Source organism: Spea bombifrons, chromosome 2 (assembly GCF_027358695.1).
Source record: "Spea bombifrons isolate aSpeBom1 chromosome 2, aSpeBom1.2.pri, whole genome shotgun sequence".
NCBI classification, from domain to species: Eukaryota; Metazoa; Chordata; class Amphibia; order Anura; family Pelobatidae; genus Spea; species Spea bombifrons.
The window spans coordinates 137010655-137035520 of NC_071088.1; the positions used below are offsets into that span (position 1 = coordinate 137010655).

General features: G+C 42.1%; 2 protein-coding genes across 2 annotated transcripts; both read left to right on the forward strand.

Moving 5' to 3' along the window:
- The first annotated feature begins 4690 nt into the window (after positions 1 to 4690).
- LOC128473921 (odorant receptor 131-2-like) lies at positions 4691 to 5611 on the forward strand. The gene has a single exon (XM_053456142.1). The coding sequence runs from the start codon at positions 4691 to 4693 to the stop codon at positions 5609 to 5611; it is 921 nt and encodes a 306-aa protein (XP_053312117.1).
- Positions 5612 to 11907: 6296 nt separating this feature from the next.
- On the forward strand, positions 11908 to 24522 carry P4HA3 (prolyl 4-hydroxylase subunit alpha 3). The gene is made up of 13 exons (XM_053456638.1): positions 11908 to 12364; positions 15178 to 15320; positions 16172 to 16395; positions 16757 to 16906; positions 18177 to 18228; positions 18432 to 18598; positions 18918 to 19094; positions 19775 to 19839; positions 20495 to 20654; positions 20975 to 21037; positions 21575 to 21643; positions 22181 to 22277; positions 23606 to 24522. The coding sequence occupies exons 1-13, from the start codon at positions 12180 to 12182 to the stop codon at positions 23674 to 23676; spliced, it is 1623 nt and encodes a 540-aa protein (XP_053312613.1). The 5' UTR covers positions 11908 to 12179; the 3' UTR covers positions 23677 to 24522.
- Positions 24523 to 24866: the final 344 nt, after the last annotated feature.

Genomic DNA, 24866 nt, shown 5'->3' on the forward strand with positions numbered 1-24866 from the left:
CAGAAGACAGTAAATAATATACAGGCAAATAGACCTAAAAAAATTCAGAGGGGGAAGTGTGTGAGCTTCAGCGATGATCAGAGAGCGTGAGTTGAGTGCGTGTTGTGTATGTGTAAGTGTATGGTGTTACTGAGTGTGTGTTTGTATGTATTTTACCGGCACAGCCGGTAGTCAATGCCATAAGTAAAATACTCACTAATGGAAAAGCTGGTATTTTTTTGTGCACACATTTTCTGGGACGGTTGCCAAGATGGGTCAGGCAGGCTTCAACAAGCTGTGTAGAGCGTTTTTGGCAGCATTCCCAGAAAATGTGGTTAAGGTCCAAAGTGGGTCCAATAAATGTAACCGGTCCTGCTTATTAAGCCTAAGCAAATACAGCCAAGACTTTATTAAGTCTCAGGGGTTCTGTGGACCTCAAGCTTCGGCTGGGAGGCACCACACTCTCTGTAAATGATGTCTTCCTTACATTAAGTAGAACTTTATTACATTAGATAACAGTAAAAATCTCAGGAAGGATAATAAATATGCAAAGGACAATTTACTATTTCAGTGCCTGTAAGAATTTACCTCTACAGACAAGCAAGGGTTATATTCATACCTGGGAACTCTCTGGATTTGACCGAATCCTCCGGGTCGCGGGGTCTTGACACACCCCACTCCCCGCCCATTTGTCCGACGTCAGCAAGACCACCCACCGACATCACAGGACCGCCCGCTGACGTCAATGTGTGGTCCTGGCCGCGTCCCACAAGGGAAGGCTCCAGGTAACCGGAGCCCAGAAGTTCCCAGGTATAGTTGTATTATAATTTAAGGTAGCTTCTATTGCAGGCACTGAATACACTACACCCCCTACTCTTTTCTTCTGTCGTTCTTTTCTCTGCAGTAGAACATTGCCTCACATACTGACCTCATCCCTCCCCTCTCCTTACTCCCTTTTCCAACTATCCTGTCAGCATGGTCTCTGCTTCTTCAGACAGAGATCAGAGGAGACCAGAAAATGACTGGAGACAGTAAGTGAGCATGTGGGGGGGGCAGAGACAGGACTGAGCAACAGAAAGAGATAGCAGAAAACATTGGGCAAAAAATTTGGTTTCTAAATTTAAAAAAAGCTCCCCGGAGCTCAATTAAAACGAAAAATTAGTCCGAAATAATTTTGTGCTCTGCACGCAAATCTAATTTATAATATACGCCTGGAAAAATGTAGTCACAATAGCCCTCACTGATAGAGGTGTCACTAGTCTTCCGCAACACCTCCATGACATCTGTGCCCCCAAACAGCTTGTCTGCTCCATATTTGCACCCAAATGGCTTGTCTGAGCCATCTTTACCAGCAAAAAAAAAAGATGAGTATAAGAGAAAACTCCTGTAGCGCAGAGGGGGGGGGTCATCTGAGTAGGGGGGGCCAGGTCATTTGTTTTGTAAGGGACCCCAAAACTGGCGGAATATTTGAATATTTGCATATTCGAATGGTGCGCTGTGTGCCGCCAACGCCAAAGGAGGGAAGCGGTGGCTCGGCCTCAGTCTCCAGTAGTGTGAGTGTCAGTGTCACGTAAACCTTCACTACTTAGAACGCATTGCATTATGGCCCCACCCTTTGTGGCTCCGCCTTTTTGTTAGCTCCACCCTCACCAACCCACAACTATGACCGCCATTTCTTTTTTTGAGTTTAAAGTGGCAACCCTAATCATAAACCCTCCCCCCCCGTCCAATTTATTTTATTAAACGCTGCCCTCGGGCTTATTATAATTTTTGTTCTGTTGACGGGTTGAGGACGCCTTCATGCTCTCACTCCAGATATACCGTACGCTTCCTGCCTTGAATTCAAGTTTTCAAAAAGCAGTGTCACATACGAGCGCCGTCGCCCGCGTCAAGCCAGGGGATTTAGTAATTAGGCTTTATTTGTCAAAGCAGTCGAATAAAACACAAGCCACACGAGTCCTCCTTAAGGAGATGCCAGCCGTGCCATCTGGGAGACCTGTCAGGGGGAAGCCGAATTAACATTTTTAACCCCAGAATACTGTAGGGAGCCGGGTGAAGATAAATAGTAGAGGTTCTGACAGCAGAAGGTGGATCATTTACTAAGATATATATATAAATACATATATACAGAGAGAGCGAGAGACAGAGAGCGAGAGACAGAGCGTGAGAGAGAGCAAGAGAGCGCTCGGGGTGAGTACTGAACCGCTGCTATCAGCTGGAGATAAATGAACGGCGTCACTGATTGTATACAGTATTTTATTATATATTACCATATTATATCGTTCGCCAGCGTACGCCGTGGTGTTGTACAAAGGAGAGGCAGTATGTTGAAAAGCTAAAATAAATGTAAAAATATGGGAGTTGGACACAAGAGCTTGCAATCTATGGCGTATATTTTATAACATTTCTGAAGGTCTGATTGCATTGCATTTGTGATGGAAATATCAGTCGGATTTAAGTTAATTTCTATTTCCCTTAAATGTAAAAATCTACTTTTTAAGAAGGTCTTTTTATGTACAGACAGAGAAACATAGAGTCAGCCGGGGGATCGGCCCCATTCGGCCCCGCCGTCTAGTAACCCGTTTCTCCTGCTGTAAAGACTCAAACCTTAATCAGTCGTTGGCCTCGTCTTAGATTCAGGAGCCGTATGCCTATCCCATGCATGTTTAATACCCACACTGTATTACCCTCTACCACCTCTGCTGGGAGGCTGTTCCACTTATCTACCCTCCCTCTCGGTAAAGTAAAACATCCTAACAATACATCTCATTTCATGTTGTTATATTTTACAGAAAACAATAAAAAAAATCTATGTCATTTTCATGTGAATGAATCTTTAAAGGAAAGAATAAAATGACTGATCTGCTAAAGCTCTAGACTGTAAGCTTGTGAGCCGAGCTCTCTTTCCCTAATGTATCAGATCGTCTTAGCCGGTTCGGTGCTATAGAAATAAAAGATAATAATACTAATACTAATAAGAATATCATTTTATAAAATAATATCATTTAAAAATAATAAGAATAGTAATAATAGGAATAGTATTATTTAAAATAATAATAATAATAATAATAATAACATAATTTAATAATAATAATAACATTTAAAAATAATAATAATAGTAATATTGGGAATAGTATTATTTAAAATAATAACATGTAATAATAATAATAAATAATATTACCATTTAAAAATAATAATAATAATAATAATAATAATAGGAATAGTATTATTTCAAATAATAATAATAACATGTAATAATAATAATGTTATCATTTAAAAATAATAATATGTAATAATAATAATAATAATAGTATTATTTCAAATAATAATAATAATAATAACATAATTTAATAATATTAATAATATTTAATAATAATATTAATAATAGTAATTATAGGAATAGTATTATTTAAAATAATAATAACATAATGTAATAATAATAATAATATCTAAAAATAATAGTTATAATAAGAATAGTATTATTTAAAATAATAATATCATTTAATAATTGTAGATTTTATATGAATTTATATAAATATTTTTAGAATTTTTTTCAATTTGAAGAGCCTTTTGCACCCCAGCGTTTGGTGCATTTTCATTGATATCACCACTGAGATACATTATCACATTATTGTAGTCTGTTCTTTTTTCCTTTTATGTACATGCGCCCCAATATTGCTGAATTTCAATTTTGAGGAGTGTTGGTTGGGCCGCGGCAGTACCGTATTGGGAAGTATTTGACTTATTATAATTATTAACTTTCTGCACAATTTCACGTGACAGGTGGTTTTATAATCTTTTTGTTTCAATAATAATAATAATTATAATAATATCAATTAATAATAAATAATAACAATAAAAAAATTAAAAAATTATTAAAATTCATGTTCTGTCTTATGGAATTTTTTTTTTCTTTGGGTATTGTGAATATAACATAGTCATATCTGCCAACTGTCCCAAAATGATAGAATCGGTTCTTGACCAGGCTGCATGCCCCACTATGCCACAATTTGTCCCAATTTATACATAAGAAAAAAATAGCGCTGCGTGAGCCCGGGAGAGAAAATAGAGGGTTTAGTTGAAGTGGATAAAAAACATAGAAAAACTATAAGGCTACATTGCCTTTTGGTACCTCAGAGGTCTCTTCTTCAGACTGAAGGATCATTAAAAAACATACAGCACTGATTGGAGCTCCTGGTCTACATGTTTGCTACCCTTGTTCCAAGCAGATAAACTTTGATTATTATGGAGACCCCAATACATGCTTTACGCCCCAATATAAAAAATGTAAATGGTCAATATTCTAACATAATATAAATTACCATAAAAGCTATGGAATTTAGAACCCATGTATATCACCTGTTTCTCAAATTGTTATGTTATATACTACTTATTACGTCCTGCCTGCCCATTGTACAGCGCTACGGAATATGATGGCGCTATATAAAACAATAAATAATAATAATATATTTTTTACGTATATATATATTCATTATGCAGGGAGCATGGAGGCAAATGGACTTCCATATTTCTAAAGCTTTATCTATATATATATATAGGTTGGGTTCCTTTAATAATATTTTTCCGGTAATTCCTCTTCATGCCAAAACCGTTACGTCCAAAAATGTCTCCGCTCGCAATAACCACGGTCTTTTTTCCTCCCCCATAATCTGGGTTCCTGAAGAACGAAGAGCCTCGATTGGCCCCCGCGATGGCGAATTCCACCGCGTTTTACGCCAACGGCACTCCATCGTCCATCCAGGACAACAAAACGTCCACTCACATCAAAACGGCCCTCATGGTGGTAATGTTTCTCTGCTTCTTCTTCTTCCTCTACTTCATTTTGGTCATCCTGAGCGCCTTCTTCACCACGGCGCAGATCCGGGAGAACGCGCGATACATCCTCTTTGCCCACATGTTGGTCAACGACACCTTGTACCTTGGGTTGGGAATTATTCTGTTCATGGCCAACGTGCACGTGTTGTATGTGCCGGGACCTGTGTGCTTCTGGTTGTACGAACTGTCCTCGTCTACGTTCCGGAACACTCCTTATAACCTGGCAGTGATGTCTTTGGAACGCTACGTAGCCATTTGTCTCCCGCTACGACACGCGGAGCTCTGCACGTGCCAAAGAGCTTACGCCGCCATTGGGGTGGTCTGGAGTTTGGGGTTCATTCCAAACGTCGCTGAGATGTTCCTCATGGGTTCCTCGCTCAAGAACTTCTTCTCAATCAGCGTGCTTTGCACCCAAGAGGTTCTGGTTCTGAATCCCATCCAAATCATCATACGATCCGTCGCCTTCCTCTTTAACTTCGCTCTTGTGGGACTCGTCATCCTGTACACGTACATCAAGGTCATGAAGGTCGCTCGGCAGATGACTTCCAACAAGTCTTCTGCTGTGAAGGCCAGCAGGACCGTCATGCTCCACGCTTTCCAGCTCCTGCTGTACATGACCTCGCTGCTGTACCTACTCATGGAACAGTTCCCCAAACAAGATGCCGAGTTTGTGCCGTTGGCCAAATTCTTCACCTTAACTTGCCTGCCAAGGTTCCTGAGCCCCGTCATCTACGGGATACGAGACGAATTGCTGCGCAAGCACATGAAGAAGTTCTACCCAAGAAAGCTTTCATAACATGTCTGGAGCATGATGGCTTCACAGAGACCTTGCTGAGGTTTGGAGAAGAAGGACCATGACCTGTATACCTCATTGTTCATAATTTATGACCCCCCCCATGCTGTATTTTTCTTGAAGCGGTTGTCTCTAGGACTGTAGGGCCCTTCATTTAGTAGGCTTTGACATCTATTATGAATGAACTAGTTATACTAGGGAATAAGGTTAACATAACCGGCCATTCCCCCCCCCCCAGGGCACATCTAATTTATACATGTTGCTGACCACTTATAGCACTGTCCTGCAGTATGCGAGATGTAGAAACCCACGGAAAGAAATCAATTGCTTAATGAAGTTCAGACATTCTGCTGGGGGGGGGCTTTATAGCTGAGGATCAGCAACAAGTAAAAATGTATGTCTAGGGGGAAAATGCTGATATGGCAACACCAGGGAATACAGTACCTATAGCTACACTGTATATAAGAATGATACAATGTTGCATGGAAGCTGGTAGACATCTGCTGATCTAGGAGTGACATGTACAGTACGGCTCAAGGAACTGGACCATAAACCTGACACCTTCTAATAGCCCTTTAGCAATATTCCGTTAAAGCTATGACTGAAGTCACCTGTATTCAAGCAGGGATTCCAGCCGTGTGTGAAAAACCCATGAGACTCGGGGGGGGGGCAAAACCCTGACAGTTCCCAGGAATAATAAAAAAAAAATCTCACATAAAGTCTTTGTGCGTTTCATTTAAAATACCCCATATTAATGTGCCGGGTGGCCGATAATGTCTATCAGGAGTGGGGCGGAAACAGAAGAACTTGCATTGTATTCATTAGAACTCGTTCCGTGTATTTATGTAGCGCCAGCAGATTCCGTAGCGTTGTAGCAAGCAATGACAAACTGGTACAAAGGGAGAAGAGGGCCCTCGTCCCGGGAGCTTACAATCTAGTCGGTGGTTGAGGAGGAAGTGAAACAATAGGGGAGGAACGGCTTTGATGGGGATGATTTGTTCAGGTCTGGATGATCTGCAGAGGTTGTTGGTTGTCAGGTGGTTTGATTAGGATGCTGGCTGAGAGTGCTAGGAGGAGTGTTATATCTTTAATCCTAAGGAGGGGAAAATGAAATATGACGGGTGTAGGGGGGGGTATTTGAAAGAGTAAGATCTGTACCTTAATGGTTACCGCTATGACAAGAAAACGTTATGCTTTTATTTCAAGGCGTTTCTGTGTTCTGGCCAACAATGGGTGTAATTCAAAGAATATTTATATATATATAACTATATAATTCAACATTTTACCAGAACCTACATTTTGAGGGATTTTTTTTTAATGAAGCACCAAACACCAGGCAGAAGCATAGAATCGCCCAGCAGATCGGCCCCATTCGGCCCCTGTCCAGTCGCCCGTTTCTCCTGCTGTAAAGACTCAAAGCTTAATCAGTCGTTGGTCTAGTCTTAGATTCAAGAGCCATATGCCCACCCCGCGCATGTTTAAATCCCATCACTCCATTAGCCTCTACAACTTTGCAATGAAATACAGGGATATAATGTAATGCTTCATTTATATTTATAAGATTCAAACCCGTTACAGGCATTTAAACCGCTTTACAATGTAACAGTCCTCAACTCAAGCGCTGTTACATTGTTTCTATGAGCTACAGATGGGGGGAGGCACCAGGCTCATCCAAAATCCCTTATGCCCCCAGGGACATAATATTCCATCCCTAAGCATGAAGGAGTTAATGACATTTAAAGGTGCTGTTCCACTTACTGATGAATAATTCTTTCATTGTATAAAATGTAGCTTCAGACAGAATTATTCAGATAATTCTTGTCAGTTAACATAAAACAATACGTTGTTACCATAAAACTTTTTTGTGTTGTTATTGTGCTGTTGTTTTTTTTATGTGATTTAACCTACAGAGGAAATAATGAAATAAAAGTTCTGCTAAGGTTTATTGCTTAACATTCTTGATATCTCAATTAATATGTTCTCTTGAATAAAAAAGAAAGAAAGAAAGAAAGAAGAAAAATAAGGTGTTTTAGAAAGATAATTTATCTCCAGAACAGGGAACATCAGAAACTCACAACCCATGTGATGAAGAAGAGACTTCTGAGGTCTCAAACACTTTACATCTTTTTCTATACTGGCCCAGTAAAAGGTTTCAATTAACTAAAGGTTATTTGTCTCTTTTAGGCTAAAACATATTAATCTATGTGTCCTGTATTGATTTCTTCCATCACTATACACTCAATGCTATCTCACCTTGACTTGCAGAACACACAGCTGTGGCTAATAAGACCCAGGCTTTCTATAAAGTGAATTTTCTTCGCAGGCTGCAAGATTTATTATCTAAGCACCAGAAGTTTGCAATTTAAACTTTAATTTAATCTAGATTGTTAGCTCTTTTGAGCAGGGACATATTATCTGTTGTTTCTATAATGCCCTGTTTATCCACTGTACAATGCTACAGAATATAATGGTGCAATATATAAATCAATAAAATAATAATAATAATAATAATAACAATAATAATAATAACAATAATAATAATAATAATAATAATAATAATGTAACCTAAATAGACTGTGAATATTCTGATTGCATAGTAAAAAGAAAGGTTAATATCGCTAATGGCCACTAGGTGTCAGTATGACACTGCACACCTATTTAAAGGTGCTGTTCCACCGAAGGTGCCTCATGAAATATGCCAGGTAATTCCTGCATCCTGGAAAGAGAAGTAAAATAAACCTGGCTCTCTTTTTTTCTTTCCTAAATGCTCCCTGCTACTTAATAACTGAATCAAAAGGTTGATTGAGATACTAGAGCTGCTTAGAAACAGAGTCCTGTCATTTTTCTAAAGCTCCTGCTCTATGTGCAGAGGAGACAAATTAAGAGACAGCGCTGACAGGTTTAGAACTGGAAACCACAGGAAAACAGGACACTATTTTACAACAGGAATAAGTTTATTGGATACAAGAGCAGGGCTTAATCATTTAACGATTTATGAAAGTTGGTGGAAAACCGTCTCGGTTTTAACCCCTTAATGACAGAGCCTGTACATGTACGGGCTCAAAATGCATTGTTTTCAATATTTAGATACCGCCTATTGTCCTTAAGGGGTTAATAAAGTGCAGGAGGAAGTTTATTTCAAAGGAGGAGAAAAGTTACAACAAGAGACCAGCATCTAAAACTAGAGGATCAGAGACTGAGATGGAATGGAAGGAAGTTTTACTTTACTGACAGGGTGGTAGATAAGTGGAACAGCCTCCCAGCAGACTATCTGCCATAAAAATCTATTACCAATGTATAGCCTGGCCCAGAAAGGCTCAACAAGAGTGGACTATAGTTCAAGCCAGGACCAACTTGGCTCAAACTCCTCTTCTTCCTAAAGTACCGGTCCTCCCCATGTTGGAAAGTTTCTTTATCTTGCAGGTAAGTCCCGCTTAGTTTTTAGTGCAGATCAACAAACTGAGGCCAGGGTCCTGCCCGGCTCATCCAACCGGCTTACCCTCTTACCCAAGTTTTTTCTCCACTTTTTTCAGCTCAGATTTGCCTCAATTTCATTATGACAAAATATTTCCATTATTATTATTATTATTATTAATTAATTATTTATAGCACCATCATACTCCGTGGTGCTGTACAAGGAGATAAAGCCCCACCCTTGATCTTTTTTTAGTTTTTATGTTTTTTAAGGGAAATTATTCTCCTGACTTTGTATTTTATTTTAATTGGGAAAAAAAGGGGGGGGTTATATGGATAATCAACACAATTATTTTTTGGATTTCATTCCCCTCTTTGATACCGCTTCTTATTTATTATTTATTAATTAAGACAATGTTGTAATTCCTATATATTGTTCAGAAAATTTATAAAAAATAAAAAAAAAGTTAGAGTTTCTGGACTGCGCATGTGCTAAAGATTGGCCATGAATTCGATTTTCCATTTGTCTATGTGGGCTAAGAGAATATTTTCATTTACTTAAGGAATAAAATCCATGATGGTAAAAATGTAAAGGCAGCAAATTCCTGAACCCTATTATTAAAAGTTTTCCAAACAGCTGATATCCTGTGGCTGCTTTTTTATTCTTTTTATTTTCCAGGGGTGACATCATGTCAGTTCTGGAAAATATCTGTAACACTTGAAGAAATAGCTAGAAAATGAAAATCTCTGAACAATGTAATTTTTAGTAAAAAAAAAGAAAAATAAATAAGTCCAAAAAATGAATTACTCTCTGAATTTGTAATAATAAATTATTATTATTATTATTATTAATATTATTATTATTAATATTTTTAACAATAAATAATTTTTATAATTTAAGAGACGTGTTAACCAAAATTACTCAGAGAAATGAAAATCTCTGAGCAATTTAATTTTTAGTAAAAAAAAGAAAAATAAATAAGTCCAAAAATTAATTACTCTCTGAATTTGTAATAATAAATTATTATTATTATTATTATTAATATTATTTTTAACAATTAATAATTTTTATAATTTAAGAGAAGTGTTAACCAAAATTACACATTCAGAAAACATCTTTCTATATTACTTGACAATTGAGCATTTCCTGAAAAAAGTTATAAATAAAACAATATATTACATTTTTAAAGAGTTATTTTTGGGGGGAGGATTTGGACATTGATCAGTACTAGGAATGATGTTGCTCCTGCTACATTTACAGTTAAATGTTGCAAAAAAAAGTGTTAAACTCAGCAGGATGAGCCGAGTGACGCCTTTAAAATAAATGATCAAAAATATAAAGTATAAAATGTCAGTAAGAATTTTCAGCATATTTAAAGGGTATTTTTATTTAATGAGGTTTGGAAGGTGCTGGGATCCCCCATGCACAGTGGGGTCCTGGACGTGGCTATACATTATCAGTATCTATGTATTAATGTGTGTCGATTCCATATATCGTCCAATGTAATTGTTAAATATTGTCACTGTCCCCTTTGGTAGCAGCGCCACGGAATCTGCCGGCGCTATATGAATGATCGGAATCAGGTACCTGCAGTAACTTTCCAGGAGTGCGTTTCCCTCGTTTACCACTAGGTGGCACCAAACCCAATCTCTAATTACATTATATGTATTTGTATAGCGCCTGCAGATTCCGTAGCGCTGTTGAGTCAGTAACATAATGTAAAATCACCCATAATAACAAACAGGGAGAAAAGGAGAAGAGGGCCGTGTTCTTGTGAGCTTACAATCTAGTTTATTCACAAATTATATTGAAAATGCTTTTTAAAAAATCCCTTATATAATGTTCAGGTAACTACTTCAGTGAAATCCTACACCAAAAGAAACTGTTTTTATTTACTTATTTATTTCTTTTTATTTACTTTTTTTATTTCTTGTTTTCCATACAAATGTTTGAAAACAAAATATTCCATTAAAGGGACCCTCCAGCCACCAAATGCACTTTAATGCCTGATAGCCCCCCCCTGTGGTCCCTCCCTTGTGAATACATTGAGGGGTTGTAAAGGAGGTCCATTGAGACCCCCGTGCACATGCGTGGAAAGGGATCCTATTGATTTCAGAAAATAATTGGACCATGGATGAGGTAGGAAGCTGCAGCTTCTACCTCAGTTCCGTCTGTTATTTATTTATTATCATTTTTAAAGGATAAATATTGAATTGGTTTAATTTGCATTCTTAATTAGTGGGGCTGTCTGGGAGGGTAACCCCCCCAGCTGATACTTTATGGCAATCCTAATGAAGTCCTGCCTATGCTAACAAAGTCCCTTCCACCGCAGACCTTAATTGGGTCAGAATATCTATCTGAGTGATTAAGACTGAGCTATTCTATTCTTTCCCATAGACAGCATGATAAGAAATCGGGGTGATCAGAAAATGACAAAATGTCAAGTTATAAAACTATTTTAAGTGATTTTATATATATATATTATATTATATTTATTATATATTATAATATTATAATATTATATATATATATATGTATATATATACAACTACAGCAGAAGAAAATGTCAAAAAATAAATAAAAAAAAAGGAAGAATAATTTCTTTGTTCGCTGGGAGAGTTTGGAGGATTTGGAGAACAATACAATTCAGCAGAAATGAATGAATGAATGAATGAATGGATGGAGTGTATTAGTCGGCGAAATACTTCCCATCCAGCCCCCTCCGAGGGACATCCCACAATAACCACCCTGCTGAGAGTAGTTGCCTGCCAGGAGGGAGACCGCAGAGGTTTGCATGACTGCCAAATTAATTCTGCATTGGAAGTGAGGGGAACACCCCCCCCCCCCCCCCCGTATCACTTTCCGAGAGGTCCCGGCAGCTGTCTGCAGTCTGGAAATTAGAGACCTGTGCAAGAGACTGTTGTGGTCTGCATTGTTCAGATTGTGGGCAGTAGAAGGCATCGCTACCTGCGAGTAGGAGCGGAGACCGAGCGGTTATTGGAGATACAGAGAAGAAGCCGGAGAAAGAAGAGCTGTCATCGGCTGGCTGAAGTATAATAGATTGCAAGCTCATGAGACTGTCTGGGTCTCTTCTTCGAGCGGGGAGACTTGCGCACATCTGGTGAGGATTAGGAGAGGGCTCAGGGTTTGTCTGGGATGGATCTCTCCAGAAAAGCAGCGCTCCTGGTGTTTCTGTGTCTGGATATGTTGGCGCACTCCTTAGCGGACATGTACAGCTCCATGCTCAGCGTCCAGCAGGCCGTCAGCACCGAGAAGGTCTTACTGCGGGATCTGGGGACCTACATCCAGCGGGAAACCGACAGGCTCAATGACTTAAGAAGGTAAATCAAAGAAGGTGTAGATAAGTGGAACAGCCTCCCGGCAGAGGTGGTAGAGGGTAATACAGTGAGGGGATTAAACATGCATGGGATAGACATACGGCTCCTGAATCTAAGACGAGACCAACGACTGATTAAGGTTTGAGTCTTTACAGCAGGAGAAACGGGCGACTAGACGGGGGCCGGATGGGGGCCGATCTGCCGGCGGGTTCTATGTGTCTATAATCATTATTGTACACATTGTGAGCCGTGGGGAACACGTTTATTAGCCGCAGCGTTGTACAGTAGGCGGATTTTATGTTATCTGGTAGGATGAGCGGATATTTTCAGAATGATGAAATCGATGTCATTGTTTATAAAACAATTTCTTGCGATTCCTTCCTGTGAAGCTGATGATGTTCAAAAATCCTAACAACAAAACCGTCTTGCCCATAGCTGCCGCCTGTCCTGAGCTTTGAAATACAGTCCTGTCTAGGAGTTCATGTCATGAGATTAAATCTACCATACAAAGCACTTTTATTGAGATGCGGGTAACTAAAGAGTTGACAGAGCCATCTCCGCATTATTTATCACATGGGGTGGGATTTCATTAATGTCTTCGTTTTTTTGGGGGGGGTTAAATACTCAGCTTTCCGATCCTTGCTGGGCTACAACTCCCATGACCCTCAGTAATCCCATGATAGAGGGTATGATGGGGGTTGGGTGGCAAAGCTGCTGTTATACCCCCTGTACACAATGCGTGATCTGACATCATCGGGAGAATGCATTTTTCTTGGAATTTGGGGATTTTGGTGATTTCCCTGCAATTGGCAGATTTTTATTTTTTCATTATTTTGGATCGCCTCTCCCTGATTGGACGCTCAGTTTTTACATCAAGTGATAGGAAGCGTGTAAGATGTGCATAGCCGCGAACCCTCCCGATTCCGTCGGGACAGTCCTGACAACTAGTCCTTTGTTGTCAGCGCCGGCCTAAGTGCGAATGTAACCGAAATATTCCCAATTAAAGGGACAGTTTCCCTTCACCCCTTAGGGAGAAGCTGCAGCTCCCCGGCATCTAACGATTCACGTCACTGATTGGCCGGTTGAAGGTATATGGGGGGATTCTGCAGAATTACCCTCCCCCATGAATTTGGGAACACTCAGCGTTAAAGTGCATATGACGGCTGGAGGGTCCCTTGGTTGGATATATTTGTGAATTTGGTTGAATGCCCTCCTTTAAATGAGAGAATTGTCCAGCTGGAACCTAAGGGGTTAATTGTGAATTTCTGCTCTTCCACTTTAATTTTTTTTTCCCCCCCAGCACCGCATATTTCTCCAGGATCGGAGCGTTTCTCCCATATCGGTCTCCTGGGTAGAAATTCTTACTTTGAAAAAGGTTCAGTTTTTTTTTGCAAACAATTTGGAATTCGTCCAAAATCTCCAGTAAATCCAAAAAAAATGTTTTTTAAAAAACTAAAAATAAAAAAACTCCTTTAACTCATGCACAAAGTATATGATTATTCCACGTAAGACAGGTCGCTCGAACGCCATTTACCCAGAAAAAAAAATGGGGGGAAAAAAATTGGAACCAAATTTTTAAATTTTTCCTAATATTTCTCAATGCATTTACATTTTTTTTTATTTTTTTTTTTAAGTTTAATTTTAAAAAAAAATTATCCGGCAAACATATCCGCCGCCTATAAAAAGTCACGTGTTACCAAACATGAAAATATTTTTTTTTGAAAAAATGTATTTTTCAAGAAAAAATCATTATGGATAAAAGAGCAGCATTTACCCGTAATCTCCGAAAATTTCACCTTTACAAGATTCCGGGACATTATTGTCAGTCGGATTAAAAGCACCCAGGAGGCCTGGTGGGTCGGACTCCACCAATCACACGCAAACCTCTTCACCATAGCTGCCAACAGGCCAGAGTTTACTAGGACTTTTCTCAATAACTGATGGGATTTACATTTTAAACTTGTTTAAAGTTTGAAGAGAGCGGAATCTAACACTAGAGGGTCCAAGGCTGAGATGGAAGGAAGTTTTACTTTACTGAGAGGGTGGTAGATAAGTGGAACAGCCTCCCAGCAGACGTGGTACCTATGTGTATTAACAGCTTCAGCGCCAGAAGGGATGAGCAAAACATTGCGATCACAATTTGGCACCAAACATCCGAGAAGCAGCTGCTGCCCCGCAGGTGACACGTGGAAGCCCCCCGGGGGGGGGTATATTTAAGGAGGGAGGGGATTCTCAAGTTGGTGACAGATATTTGCACTGTTGTGTTAACCCCTTACGGGCTAAATGGGGATTTTATTACTTGAGGGGAGAGGTGTGGAGAAATGCATACCAAGTGTCACTGTTTATGAGTAACAGTCCCTTTTTCCTCCCCGATGCCCTTCTTTTTATAGGAAGAAACGTATATATCCTCCTCACCTTGTTCCATTATGTCTATACATGCAGTGACACCAGATATCGTACAAAACTATAGGATGTGGGGGGGAATAGTAGTAGGTGCGTGGAAGCAATTCTCAGCAAATATAAGGTTAAATTAATACTCGTAGCTTCATATCTGCCCCAGCAAGAGCAACGTTGCAGGAAGCCTAACAAGATGTACAGGGGTCCACTTTCCTGCCACCAATTGGCTTCTTCAAGTAGCCAATCGGTAGTGAGAATCGTTGGACCACTGAGGAGGGGTGAAGCTGCAGCCCTGGAGCTACAGCTTCTACCTAAACTAAGTAATTACTTATATAGTCCTTTTACTCAATGTGTCGTGGAACTCATCCTGTTGGACTCTAGTAAGGGGTTTCCGCCTCCGCCCTGCGCGTCTCTTCCAGGTTCCACGAGAAGGTCGAGGGCTTTCACCAGGGAAGCCAGGAGCCCATAACGGATCCGGTTCTCGCCTTCACCTTACTGAAGAGGCTTCAGTCCGAGTGGAGGAACGTGGTGCACAGCGAGGAGACTTCCGAAAACCTCAAAGGTACCAACAGAAGTGTCGGCCGTGTGTAGGACACGGACAGCCGTCCACCTTCCCCGCCATTGTTGACTACAATGCCCATGGCCACCGGGTTAGTTAAGAGCTTGAAGCCAAGACAGCCTGTTTGGTCATTTCAGGATCATTGAAATATAAAGTGTCCTCACCGCGGGGACTTTAGGAGTCACCTGAACCTGTGACTATTATATACCCCCCCCAAATCTATTTCCTAATGGTGGCAACCAAATGGTTCCAGTGACCTTCTGGAAACCATGACTTTATGCCCAGATATCTCGAAATTAGAGTAGGATAGGAGCTGTATGACCTTCAGGATCTGCCCATTCACCCCAAAGACTCTGAGACTCGGGGCAAACGCCAACAGCTCACAAGTATTTGTACAATCTATTCCATTTAATCAGCTGGGTGGTCTCTTCTGGACCCCCGGCGTAGGACGGCTTTTCACAAATATATTCCAGAGAAGACTTTGATGTCCCAGGTTTCTTGACCCGCGTTAAGTTTGGTGAAGTGGCGGAATTTGCTTCCGAGGGAGGTTGTGTTGACAGTCGCAGGAGATGTTGGCACAGAGCAAACACAATACGGGACAAACACGGGGCTCTATTACCGTGGGCGCCCTCCTTCGTAGTTAGGTTAATGGTATTTTGGGTGGAACAAGGAGGTTTTAGCTACTGGAAGAGCACACGTTAGAAACATACCTACAACCGAATGCTGGGATGTGGCCATACTTACTTTGGCAAACCTGGCGCCATCTTGGAACCACAGCGTCCCCAGATTTACCGTAAGCAGCCCTGTGTATATGTCCGTGTGGGACCTCTGTTGATACCGTGTCTCCTTGGCAGGCCTCAAGGACGGTTACGAAAAGGTGGAGCAAAATCTTCCCATTTTTGAAGACGTAGAAGGGGCAGCCAAAGCACTAATGAGATTGCAGGACGTCTATTCGCTCAACGTGAAAGGCCTGGCCAAAGGGAAGCTACAGAGGAGCGCAAGCCCCGGACCCGTCCTTCATTACGACCCCTCGACGATGTCCGCCATGACTGCCGACGACTGCTTTCAAATCGGCAAGGTGCGCAAACCACGCTGCCATCAGCAAGCGTCAACCTCTTACTAAAAGACGTAGAGTCTAGAACGCTGGAGACAGTCAAGGTCTTTATTTCTAGAGTCAATAAATTCAACTGCTTTAGACTTTCTTGAGGTCCTATTATCTCTGTAGCCGCCTCTGAACATCTTATGCCCCATGATGCCTCTTTTTGTTGTTCCGTATATTTCTGGTTTCAGATAGATAACCAAAAATTGATGGCAAAGGTAGACGCGTCCGAAGGTCCACCAAGGCCTACCTATGGGTTCATCACAAGGAAACTCAGGGAAGGGCACCAACGATTCCAGCCTTACATCCGTACTGAGCATGGTTGTGATTTTTTGGGCAGGTCGCCTACGACATGGAGGACTATTATCACTCCATACCATGGCTGGAAGAAGCGGCGAGCATGTTCCGCCAGTCTTACGGAAGCTGGTTTACCGAGGACGAGGGCAGCCTGGAGGACGCTCTTGACTACTTGGCCTTTTCTTATTATAAAGTAAGTAGGAAAACGTGCTTAATTTGATTATTTATCCAATTTCATCCATTTTTTTTCTGGTGCCATTGAGAGATCCAAAAGGAAATGGCTGGTTCAAGGTGAGATGATAAAATGAGCAGTGGTTTTCAAGCTTTGCAGGTGGTTCTTCTGCCTTGACCAAGCCTCAAAGCCAATCCAGTTTGACCAAGTCTTGGAACATTCGAACCTACGTTCAGACAAGAACCGACCTGATCTGGAATAGCCTACATCTCTCTAGAGTAAATCTAGAATTCCTTAATCAACTTGGCCTAGTAACGTCCATCCATCGATGGTCTATACAGCCTAGACCAGGGGCATCCAAACTACGGCCCTCCAGCTGCTACAGGACTACATCTCCCATAATGCTCTTTCAGCTAAGGGGCTGGCTGAGGAGTATGGGAGATGTAGTCCTGCAGCAGCTGGAGGGCCGTAGTTTGGATACCCCTGGCCTAGACCATCAAAGCTGGACGCTACTAGAGTCCCCTCTTAGGACTGCGAGAAGATAACTGTCCATTAACAGGGACAGAATGTCTATAGGGGGCTCCTCAGTTGGCATGTAATTAAAGCCATCATTTGTGGGCTAATAATCTGGTAATAAAATATAATGAATCTCATATAGATGATAAATAAGAGGATAAATTTCACACTTCCCCACCCACTGGAAAAAATCACTTTTTAGGGTGGAAATAATTTCCTCCGCTGATGCAAGTCGCGCCCGGCAGCCAAGAGAGGATGACGGTGACGGGCGAGTAGTGAGCCAATCGCTGTAACACAGCCTTAGTCATTTCTTAACCCTTCGTGATGATTATTTCTCACTCTATAATCACGGCACGTTTTTTTGGGATTGGATCTGTGCATTTTATATATATATATAGATGTTATTTGTATAGATTTAGTATCATTTCGTGTGTAGACTTTGGAAAATTGGAACAATATGGCATTATTTACAAATAATAATAATTAGAATTATTATTTTATTAGAAAATAAAATGTACCCGGTAAAAGAAAAAAAAATTAGAAGTCAGAATTTACAAAGACTTCAGATATCGCGTCTATCGCGCTTTTTACACTAATGAGGTCGGAGGTTCTATAGGGAGCTCAGCAAAACGTAGTTAGATTCCGTTAAACGGGGACGGAATGAGTATAAATGAGTTGTGGATCGTTGCATTCCTCCCAGCGATGCGGGGCTTTATTCCGGAATACAGTCCGGTGAGTCCGACTCTGTTAACCCTTTGTGGGCTTTCCCCTCCAGGCTGGAAATGTTTCCCAGGCGCTGGATCTGTCCCGCGAGTGTCTGCTCTACGGTACGTCACCGACGGCTCGATGGTTGCATGCGGGTCGCTCTCCTGTACCCAGAGCCATGAAGGAAAATGTGTCACACAGATGAGACTCTTGGGTTTTGACCGAGTCTCATCACCTGTGTCCAAGCAGGTATTCAATACATAATACCTTTGATGTGTTCCAAAACCATGGTCTGGACTGAACCTTCCTGAACCTTTTTCATCAGATCCGGAAAACAAAAGGGTGGCGCGGAACGTCGCCAAATACGAGAAGATTTTAGGTGAAAGTCGGATCCGTTCAGAGTTGGAAGAATTAAAAATTCCCAGACCCAACGTCACCCACCTGAGGACGAGGGATCTGTACGAAGGGCTGTGTCAGACCCTGGGGCAGCAGGTACGGAGTGGCCAAGATGGCGGGTGTCTCAATCAGCTGCGTCGGGGGCCCCTAAAGCAGAGGAGGATCTGGGGTGGTTTGTTGAGGGTTCAAGAAGGAACCTCGGCATGAGAGATTAAGAGAGTTACGGGTCCTCGCAGAATGAAGACCTCCATCGGGACCATCTTCGTGGTCGGCTTCCAGGAGGACTTCAAACCGTTGGCTTTGGTTTCAATGAACAGTGGTTGGTCTGGAGAAGTGTGGGAAGCAATACCACTCCTGATGGGTAGATGTTGGGTTTTTTTTCGCCCCGATCTGATATGCGATACTTTGATTTCAGTCCAAGCTTTATGAAAACCCGAGAATGGTCTGTTTATATGATACAAACGGCAGCCCTCACCTGATCCTCCAGCCGGCAAAGAAAGAAATCGTGAGCCTGGAGCCGTACGTCGTCCTCTTCCATGACTTCATCAGAGACCTCGAGGCCGAGACAATTAAAGAGCTTGCGGCTCCTGGGGTGAGTGGCTTACATTAAATGGGTCAATGTGGCTAATTATATCCTGTGTGTGTGTATATATATATATAATATAATATAATGTATAACTAATATATATAATGATATATATTTCCTGATATTTTGGGTGACTTTTCCTCAGACACACTGAGCTGATGCTTTATGGCAATGCTAATGAAGTCCGTTCCTCCATAGACTTTCATTAGTCAGAGAGTCCGGCTGGGTGACCCATCCGGCCTGTGATGTAATGTTATATTGATTTGTGACACTGTTAATGTTGTTAATTTCCAAACTCTACCTTAAATGCTAATATATGGTCTACCTTAAGTCCTGTTATGTAACCAGTTGAGGGGCAGAGGGAGAGAGGAAGAGAGAGCATGGAATAAAGAAGCTTCTGCCTGATCTGTCTGTCTTTATTGTACATACAACACACGGCCCCCGTCTAGTCGCCCGTTTCTCCTGCTGTAAAGACTCAAACCTTAATCAGTCGTTGGTCTCGTCTTAGATTCAGGAGCCGGATGTCTATCCCATGTATGTTTAATCCCCTCGCTGTATTACCCTCTACCACTTCTGCTGAGAGGTTGTTCCATTTACCTACTACCCCCTTAGTTTTAAATTAGGAACTCTTGATTTCTGTTCGTCTGTGGTGTTTGAGCACTGACTGATTAACACGTGTCTTCCAGCTGGCCCGGTCAGTGGTGGCATCCGGAGAGAAACAGGCAGCCGCTGAATATCGCATAAGTAAAAGGTAATTTATTAAAGGTTCTAGATTTGTATATTATTATGTACTAATAGGGAATGCATGTTAAATAAGCTCAAATAATATACCATTTTGCTGTATTTTCTTTGTTGAAAATACTATGGATCGTGTCTGTCTTCACTGCTCAGTCGGCCCATCTCACAGAAGGGACGTTACCTTTAAGCTCTTCTAATCACTCTCATCACACCTATCACACAGAACACCTCACTCAGTCACACCCACTGGCCATCACGTTACCTTTAAGCTCTTCTAATCACGCTCATCACACCTATCACCCAGAACACCTCACTCAGTCACACTCACCGGCCATCACGTTACCTTTAAACTCTTCTAATCACTCTCATCACACCTATCACCCAGAACACCTCACTCAGTCACACCCACTGGCCATCACGTTACCTTTAAGCTCTTCTAATCACGCTCATCACACCTATCACCCAGAACACCTCACTCAGTCACACTCACTGGCCATCACGTTACCTTTAAGCTCTTCTAATCACTCTCATCACACCTATCACACAGAACACCTCACTCAGTCACACTCACCGGCCATCACTGTGTAAATGTAGATCTGTAAAGCTTTGCTGATGATTTATTGTTTTATATAGCGCCATAATATTACAATTATTTTGCGGTGATCTAGCGCCTGGCTGAAGGACACCGCGCACCCTATGATCCGGAGGATAGATACTCGCATAGCAGCTGTGACGGGTTTGAACGTCAGCGTCCCGTACGCCGAGCACCTGCAGGTGGTAAATTACGGGATAGGTGGGCACTATGAGCCCCACTTCGACCACGCTACGGTGAGTAAAAGCAGGGAGCAAGGTGCTGTTCCACTTAGACAAAAACATTAAAGGGACACTCCAGCCATCGTATGTACTTTTTAGCATATGATAGCTGAGAGGCCCCCTCATCTGCATAAGCCCCTTTTTCCCACCTACCCCGGCTATTTTCCATGCCGGATACATTTTCTTGCATGTGCTATGGCTGAGAGTGCATGCGCAGACAGTGATCCCATTCATTTCAATGAGAGTGGCACTGATTGGCTGCTTCGAGCTGGGGGGGGAGCAGTTAATTCATCCGATTTATCTATAAGGTCCTTTTTCCTTTCTTTTTATTCCAGTCCAGGAAGAGCCCCCTGTACAGAACAAACACCGGCAACCGCTTAGCAACCTTCATGATCTATGTAAGTCCCGCGTGCGTTTCCTCCGGGTTCCGTCCTATGATGTCGTCGCTGGTGTTTAATGTTGAATCATGCTTTTGGAGCTGTGAAGCTGAAAATGCCGTGTAGCGGATCGGACCTGTCTGGCTTATGACATCATCAGGCCTGGAATGACCAAAAGCACTCGGTGGGCCAATCCCCTTTGAGCTTCTTGGCCAACGCTTACTGTGTGCTGTAGCCACGCGCGGCAAATACTATCCGCTATCAATTATTTCTGCACGCGAGCGCTGTGTATCCCTCCAGAAACAAATCCGTCACAACTTCCTGCTTTAAACAAGCGTGGGAGAGATATACGGCTCCTGAATCTAAGACGAGATCAGAAGATGCCTTAAAAGGCGCAGTGGGAGGGGAAAGGGATGCGCTCTTTAATGTAATGGCCAATCAGTGGAGCATATAGCATGGTGGGTGGGGCTACAGTCAAGCCACTCCCTTTTTCTCACAGCCTAAACCCCGGAGTGAGAATATTTTTACAGCGTCCTTCACCGCGTGTCTTTTTTTCAGCTGAGCTCGGTGGACGCAGGAGGCTCCACGGCCTTCATTTATGCCAATTTCAGCACCCCGGTGGTAAAGGTAAGTTTATATCCCCCCCTCAGAAGACATCATTGGGGTGGGGGTCCCGCTGTGTATCTGCGTACCTGGGAACTCTCTGTAGAAGGTCCAGCTGACCTCTACAGCGGTGGTGGGCAGTCCAGCTGATGGTGGTGGGCGGTCCTGCTGACATCATGATACACACCCCATTTGTGGGTGGGGAGTGGGGGTTGCCGTAACGCTGCTCCCGCAACCCGGAGTTTCCTGGAGAAACCCTGAAAGCGCACGGTTGCGCCGACAGACCACACTCTGCCGATACCAGGGCAGTCTAACGCCCCGCCAACAAAAGAAAGCAATGCAATCAGCAGAGAGTTCCTTTAACGGGGTCTAACTGCGTTTCCGTTTAACGGGGTCTAGCTGCGTTTCCGTTTAACGGGGTCTAGCTGAGTGTAATAGATTGCAAGCTTTTGAGACTATCTAGGACTCTTCTTTGGGGATATTATACCCGCGACGCCCCCAGCCCCCCATTCTCACACCAGCTGCCAGCCTTTTATGACTGCTGTGGTCTCGTGTTCCCAGAACGCTGCTCTCTTCTGGTGGAATCTGCGCAGAAATGGGGAGGGAAACGAAGACACCCTCCATGCCGGCTGCCCCGTACTAATCGGCAACAAGTGGGGTAGGTACCGGTCACCTAAAAAGATCCATTCTATCAAGAATCTTACTTTAACGGCACAGGTGGGCAGCTGCGGCTGGCTGTTTGTGATGAGATTGGTTTCCAGGAGACGCTCGGGCGGCTTCAGATTTCCGCGATCTTTATTAGCTCCAGATGTGTGAGATGGCAAGAAAACCGTGCAAATCTCACTGCTCTGTGATGATAATTTAAATCAAAAACTTCTGCGAGCAACTCTTTGCAAAAAAACAAGTGGTTTGTTTAAAAAACGGGTTTTGGAGAATTTAACAAAGAAACAATAAAGGTTCGGAACAATTAAACTGGTGAAGGCGCTGTAAGTCAAACCTTTAGCGATAAAAACTCTGAAATGCCGCCCATAATTTTAATCTGAGGGATTAGCAAATACTATAAAAATGTAACAAAGAGTGTAGATTGTGTAAAGAGACGCACTAGTGCACATGGGATCTTTACATTTTCAAGTATGAATGTGCGTGTCTTCGCATGAATGTGTATGTGTGAGCATGAATGTGTATGTGTGAGCATGAATGTGTATGTGTGAGCATGAATGTGTATGTGTATGTGTGAGCATGAATGTGTATGTGTAAGCGTGTGTGAGATAGAGTGTATGCTAGCATTAATGTGTATATGTGAGCATGAATGTGTATGTGTAATTCCGTGAGAGAAGGAAAGTGTGTTAGCATGAGCGTCTATGTGTCAGCATCAATGTATATGTGTGTGTGTGACAGAGTGTGTGTGAGCATGAATGTGTATGTGTGAGCATGAATGTGTATGTGTAAGCATCTGTGAGAGGGAGTGTGTGTTAACATGTGCATATGAGAGCATGTACCCCCTTAGTTTTAAATTATGACCTCTGGACTTCTGTTTGTCTGTGATGTTTAGCTGCACTGACTGATTAACACGTGTAACACAGAGTATGTGTAACTGTGTGTGTGTTAGTATGTGTGTGTATGTGGGGGACAAGGGGTCAATAGGGCTACTTGGCATTACCTGCCCCCCAACTAATTAACAACCAAAGTAAGCCCAAAGTAATTAATGCATGTTAAAGCAGTGGCTGTCCCTTTAAAAAGGAGAACTGAAGCCAGAAAGACACATTTAATTAAAAAAAATCCAACACAATTTTTATATTTAGTATAATTTGTAACCTTAAAGCAAAACCAGGGCAAAAAGTGTTAATAATAACCGGATTTCACCCCTTTTTTAAATCCTCCCCGTGAATGCTGTTGGGAATTTTTATTGGTTGCGTTAGAAGAGTCATTGGTGTTCTGAACACATTTTTGTCCCTTTTTGTGTTTTTTGCTGTTTTTTTTTTCCAGTGGCCAATAAGTGGATCCATGAACACGGCCAGGAGTTTAATAGACCGTGTGCCCTGAACCCCAAAAACTAAAGGGAGGCCGTGATGGAGTCAAAGCTGTTATGAGGTCATAGGTGGAGGATCTGGTGCAACCCGAAAGCCAAGCAAAGGGTAGTCCGTGCTCGTCCATACCGACAAGAAGGAGAGGGAATCGTCTGCCCCGAATGATAGCTGGGGGGCCGCTATGGTGTCTTTAGTTGAACTTAATGCCGTTAATGGGCCCAATGTAAAAACAGAAGCAATGATTCATAAGCTGTCTGGACCTCAGAAGTCTCTTCTTCAGATGGAAACACCCATGGGAGCCAAGACAAAATCCCTTTTCCTGAAACATTGCTGGAGTTTTTGTTTAGAGCATGGATAGGTGGAGTGCGGGTGACCAAGGGGTACGGACAGAGGTGGGACCGTCGGGTTTGATTGGGGGACTGATGTGATGATTATTATTGATATAGCGCCATCATATTCCGCAGCGCGGTACAATGGGGTTGTGCGGAAGGGAGCGCTGTGTGGGCATGGGGGCAGGATAGAAGGACTGGTGTGTTTAGGATTGTGGCACGGTGTAGCAGCGTTGCTCTTTAACCCCTTCGGTCCATACCGATGGCAAACAGTGACTTCTCCGGCAGTGAGTGCCGCTTCGCGGGTTGGACCCCCACTCTTTGGGGACTCGAGTGAACACTCATTGCTGTTTTAAGCCAGAAAGAAGAAGATACAGACGTTTCTATGGACATACCGCAAACGTTTTGTGTTTTATTTTAAAAGTAAAGAATTATTTCTATCTGGTCTATGATGTCATCGTCGCTTTGTGTATCGACAATATTTTAACTGGGACCCTTAAGGGGTTAATTTTCCCCATGCAGGAAGGGCTGAGCTGACCCTGCATAATGTATAGTTCAATTCGTTGCATGAAACTTTAATTTATTGTTAAAATGTCACCGATTTAATGAAGCTCAATGAGGTTAACCCTTCATAATACAGAGTGATGTCAGGGAGTTCAAACCACCCCTCCCCCCCACATGCAAACTCACCCTTTAGTGAATAACTTCCAAAAAAAAAGTTGCTAAAACTACACAAACAGCGGCTTGGAAGCAGCTCACAAGAGTGTCCAGGGGGCCCAAAGCAAAGGCTGAAATTTTTTATAATATTTTTTTTTTTTATTTACCGGTATTATTATTGTGTCGTCTGTTATCCTGACATATTGAGTACAGCATTAAAAAAAAATGCCTATT

Bases quoted from the DNA above. Each gene is read 5' to 3' on its own strand.
- LOC128473921 (XM_053456142.1), top strand. From the start codon at position 4,691: ATGGCGAATTCCACCGCGTTTTACGCCAACGGCACTCCATCGTCCATC.
- P4HA3 (XM_053456638.1), top strand. From the start codon at position 12,180: ATGGATCTCTCCAGAAAAGCAGCGCTCCTGGTGTTTCTGTGTCTGGAT. The intron at 19,095-19,774 runs GTGAGTGGCTTA...CGTGTCTTCCAG, and splicing joins AAGAGCTTGCGGCTCCTGGG to CTGGCCCGGTCAGTGGTGGC. The intron at 20,655-20,974 runs GTGAGTAAAAGC...TTTTTATTCCAG, and splicing joins CCCACTTCGACCACGCTACG to TCCAGGAAGAGCCCCCTGTA.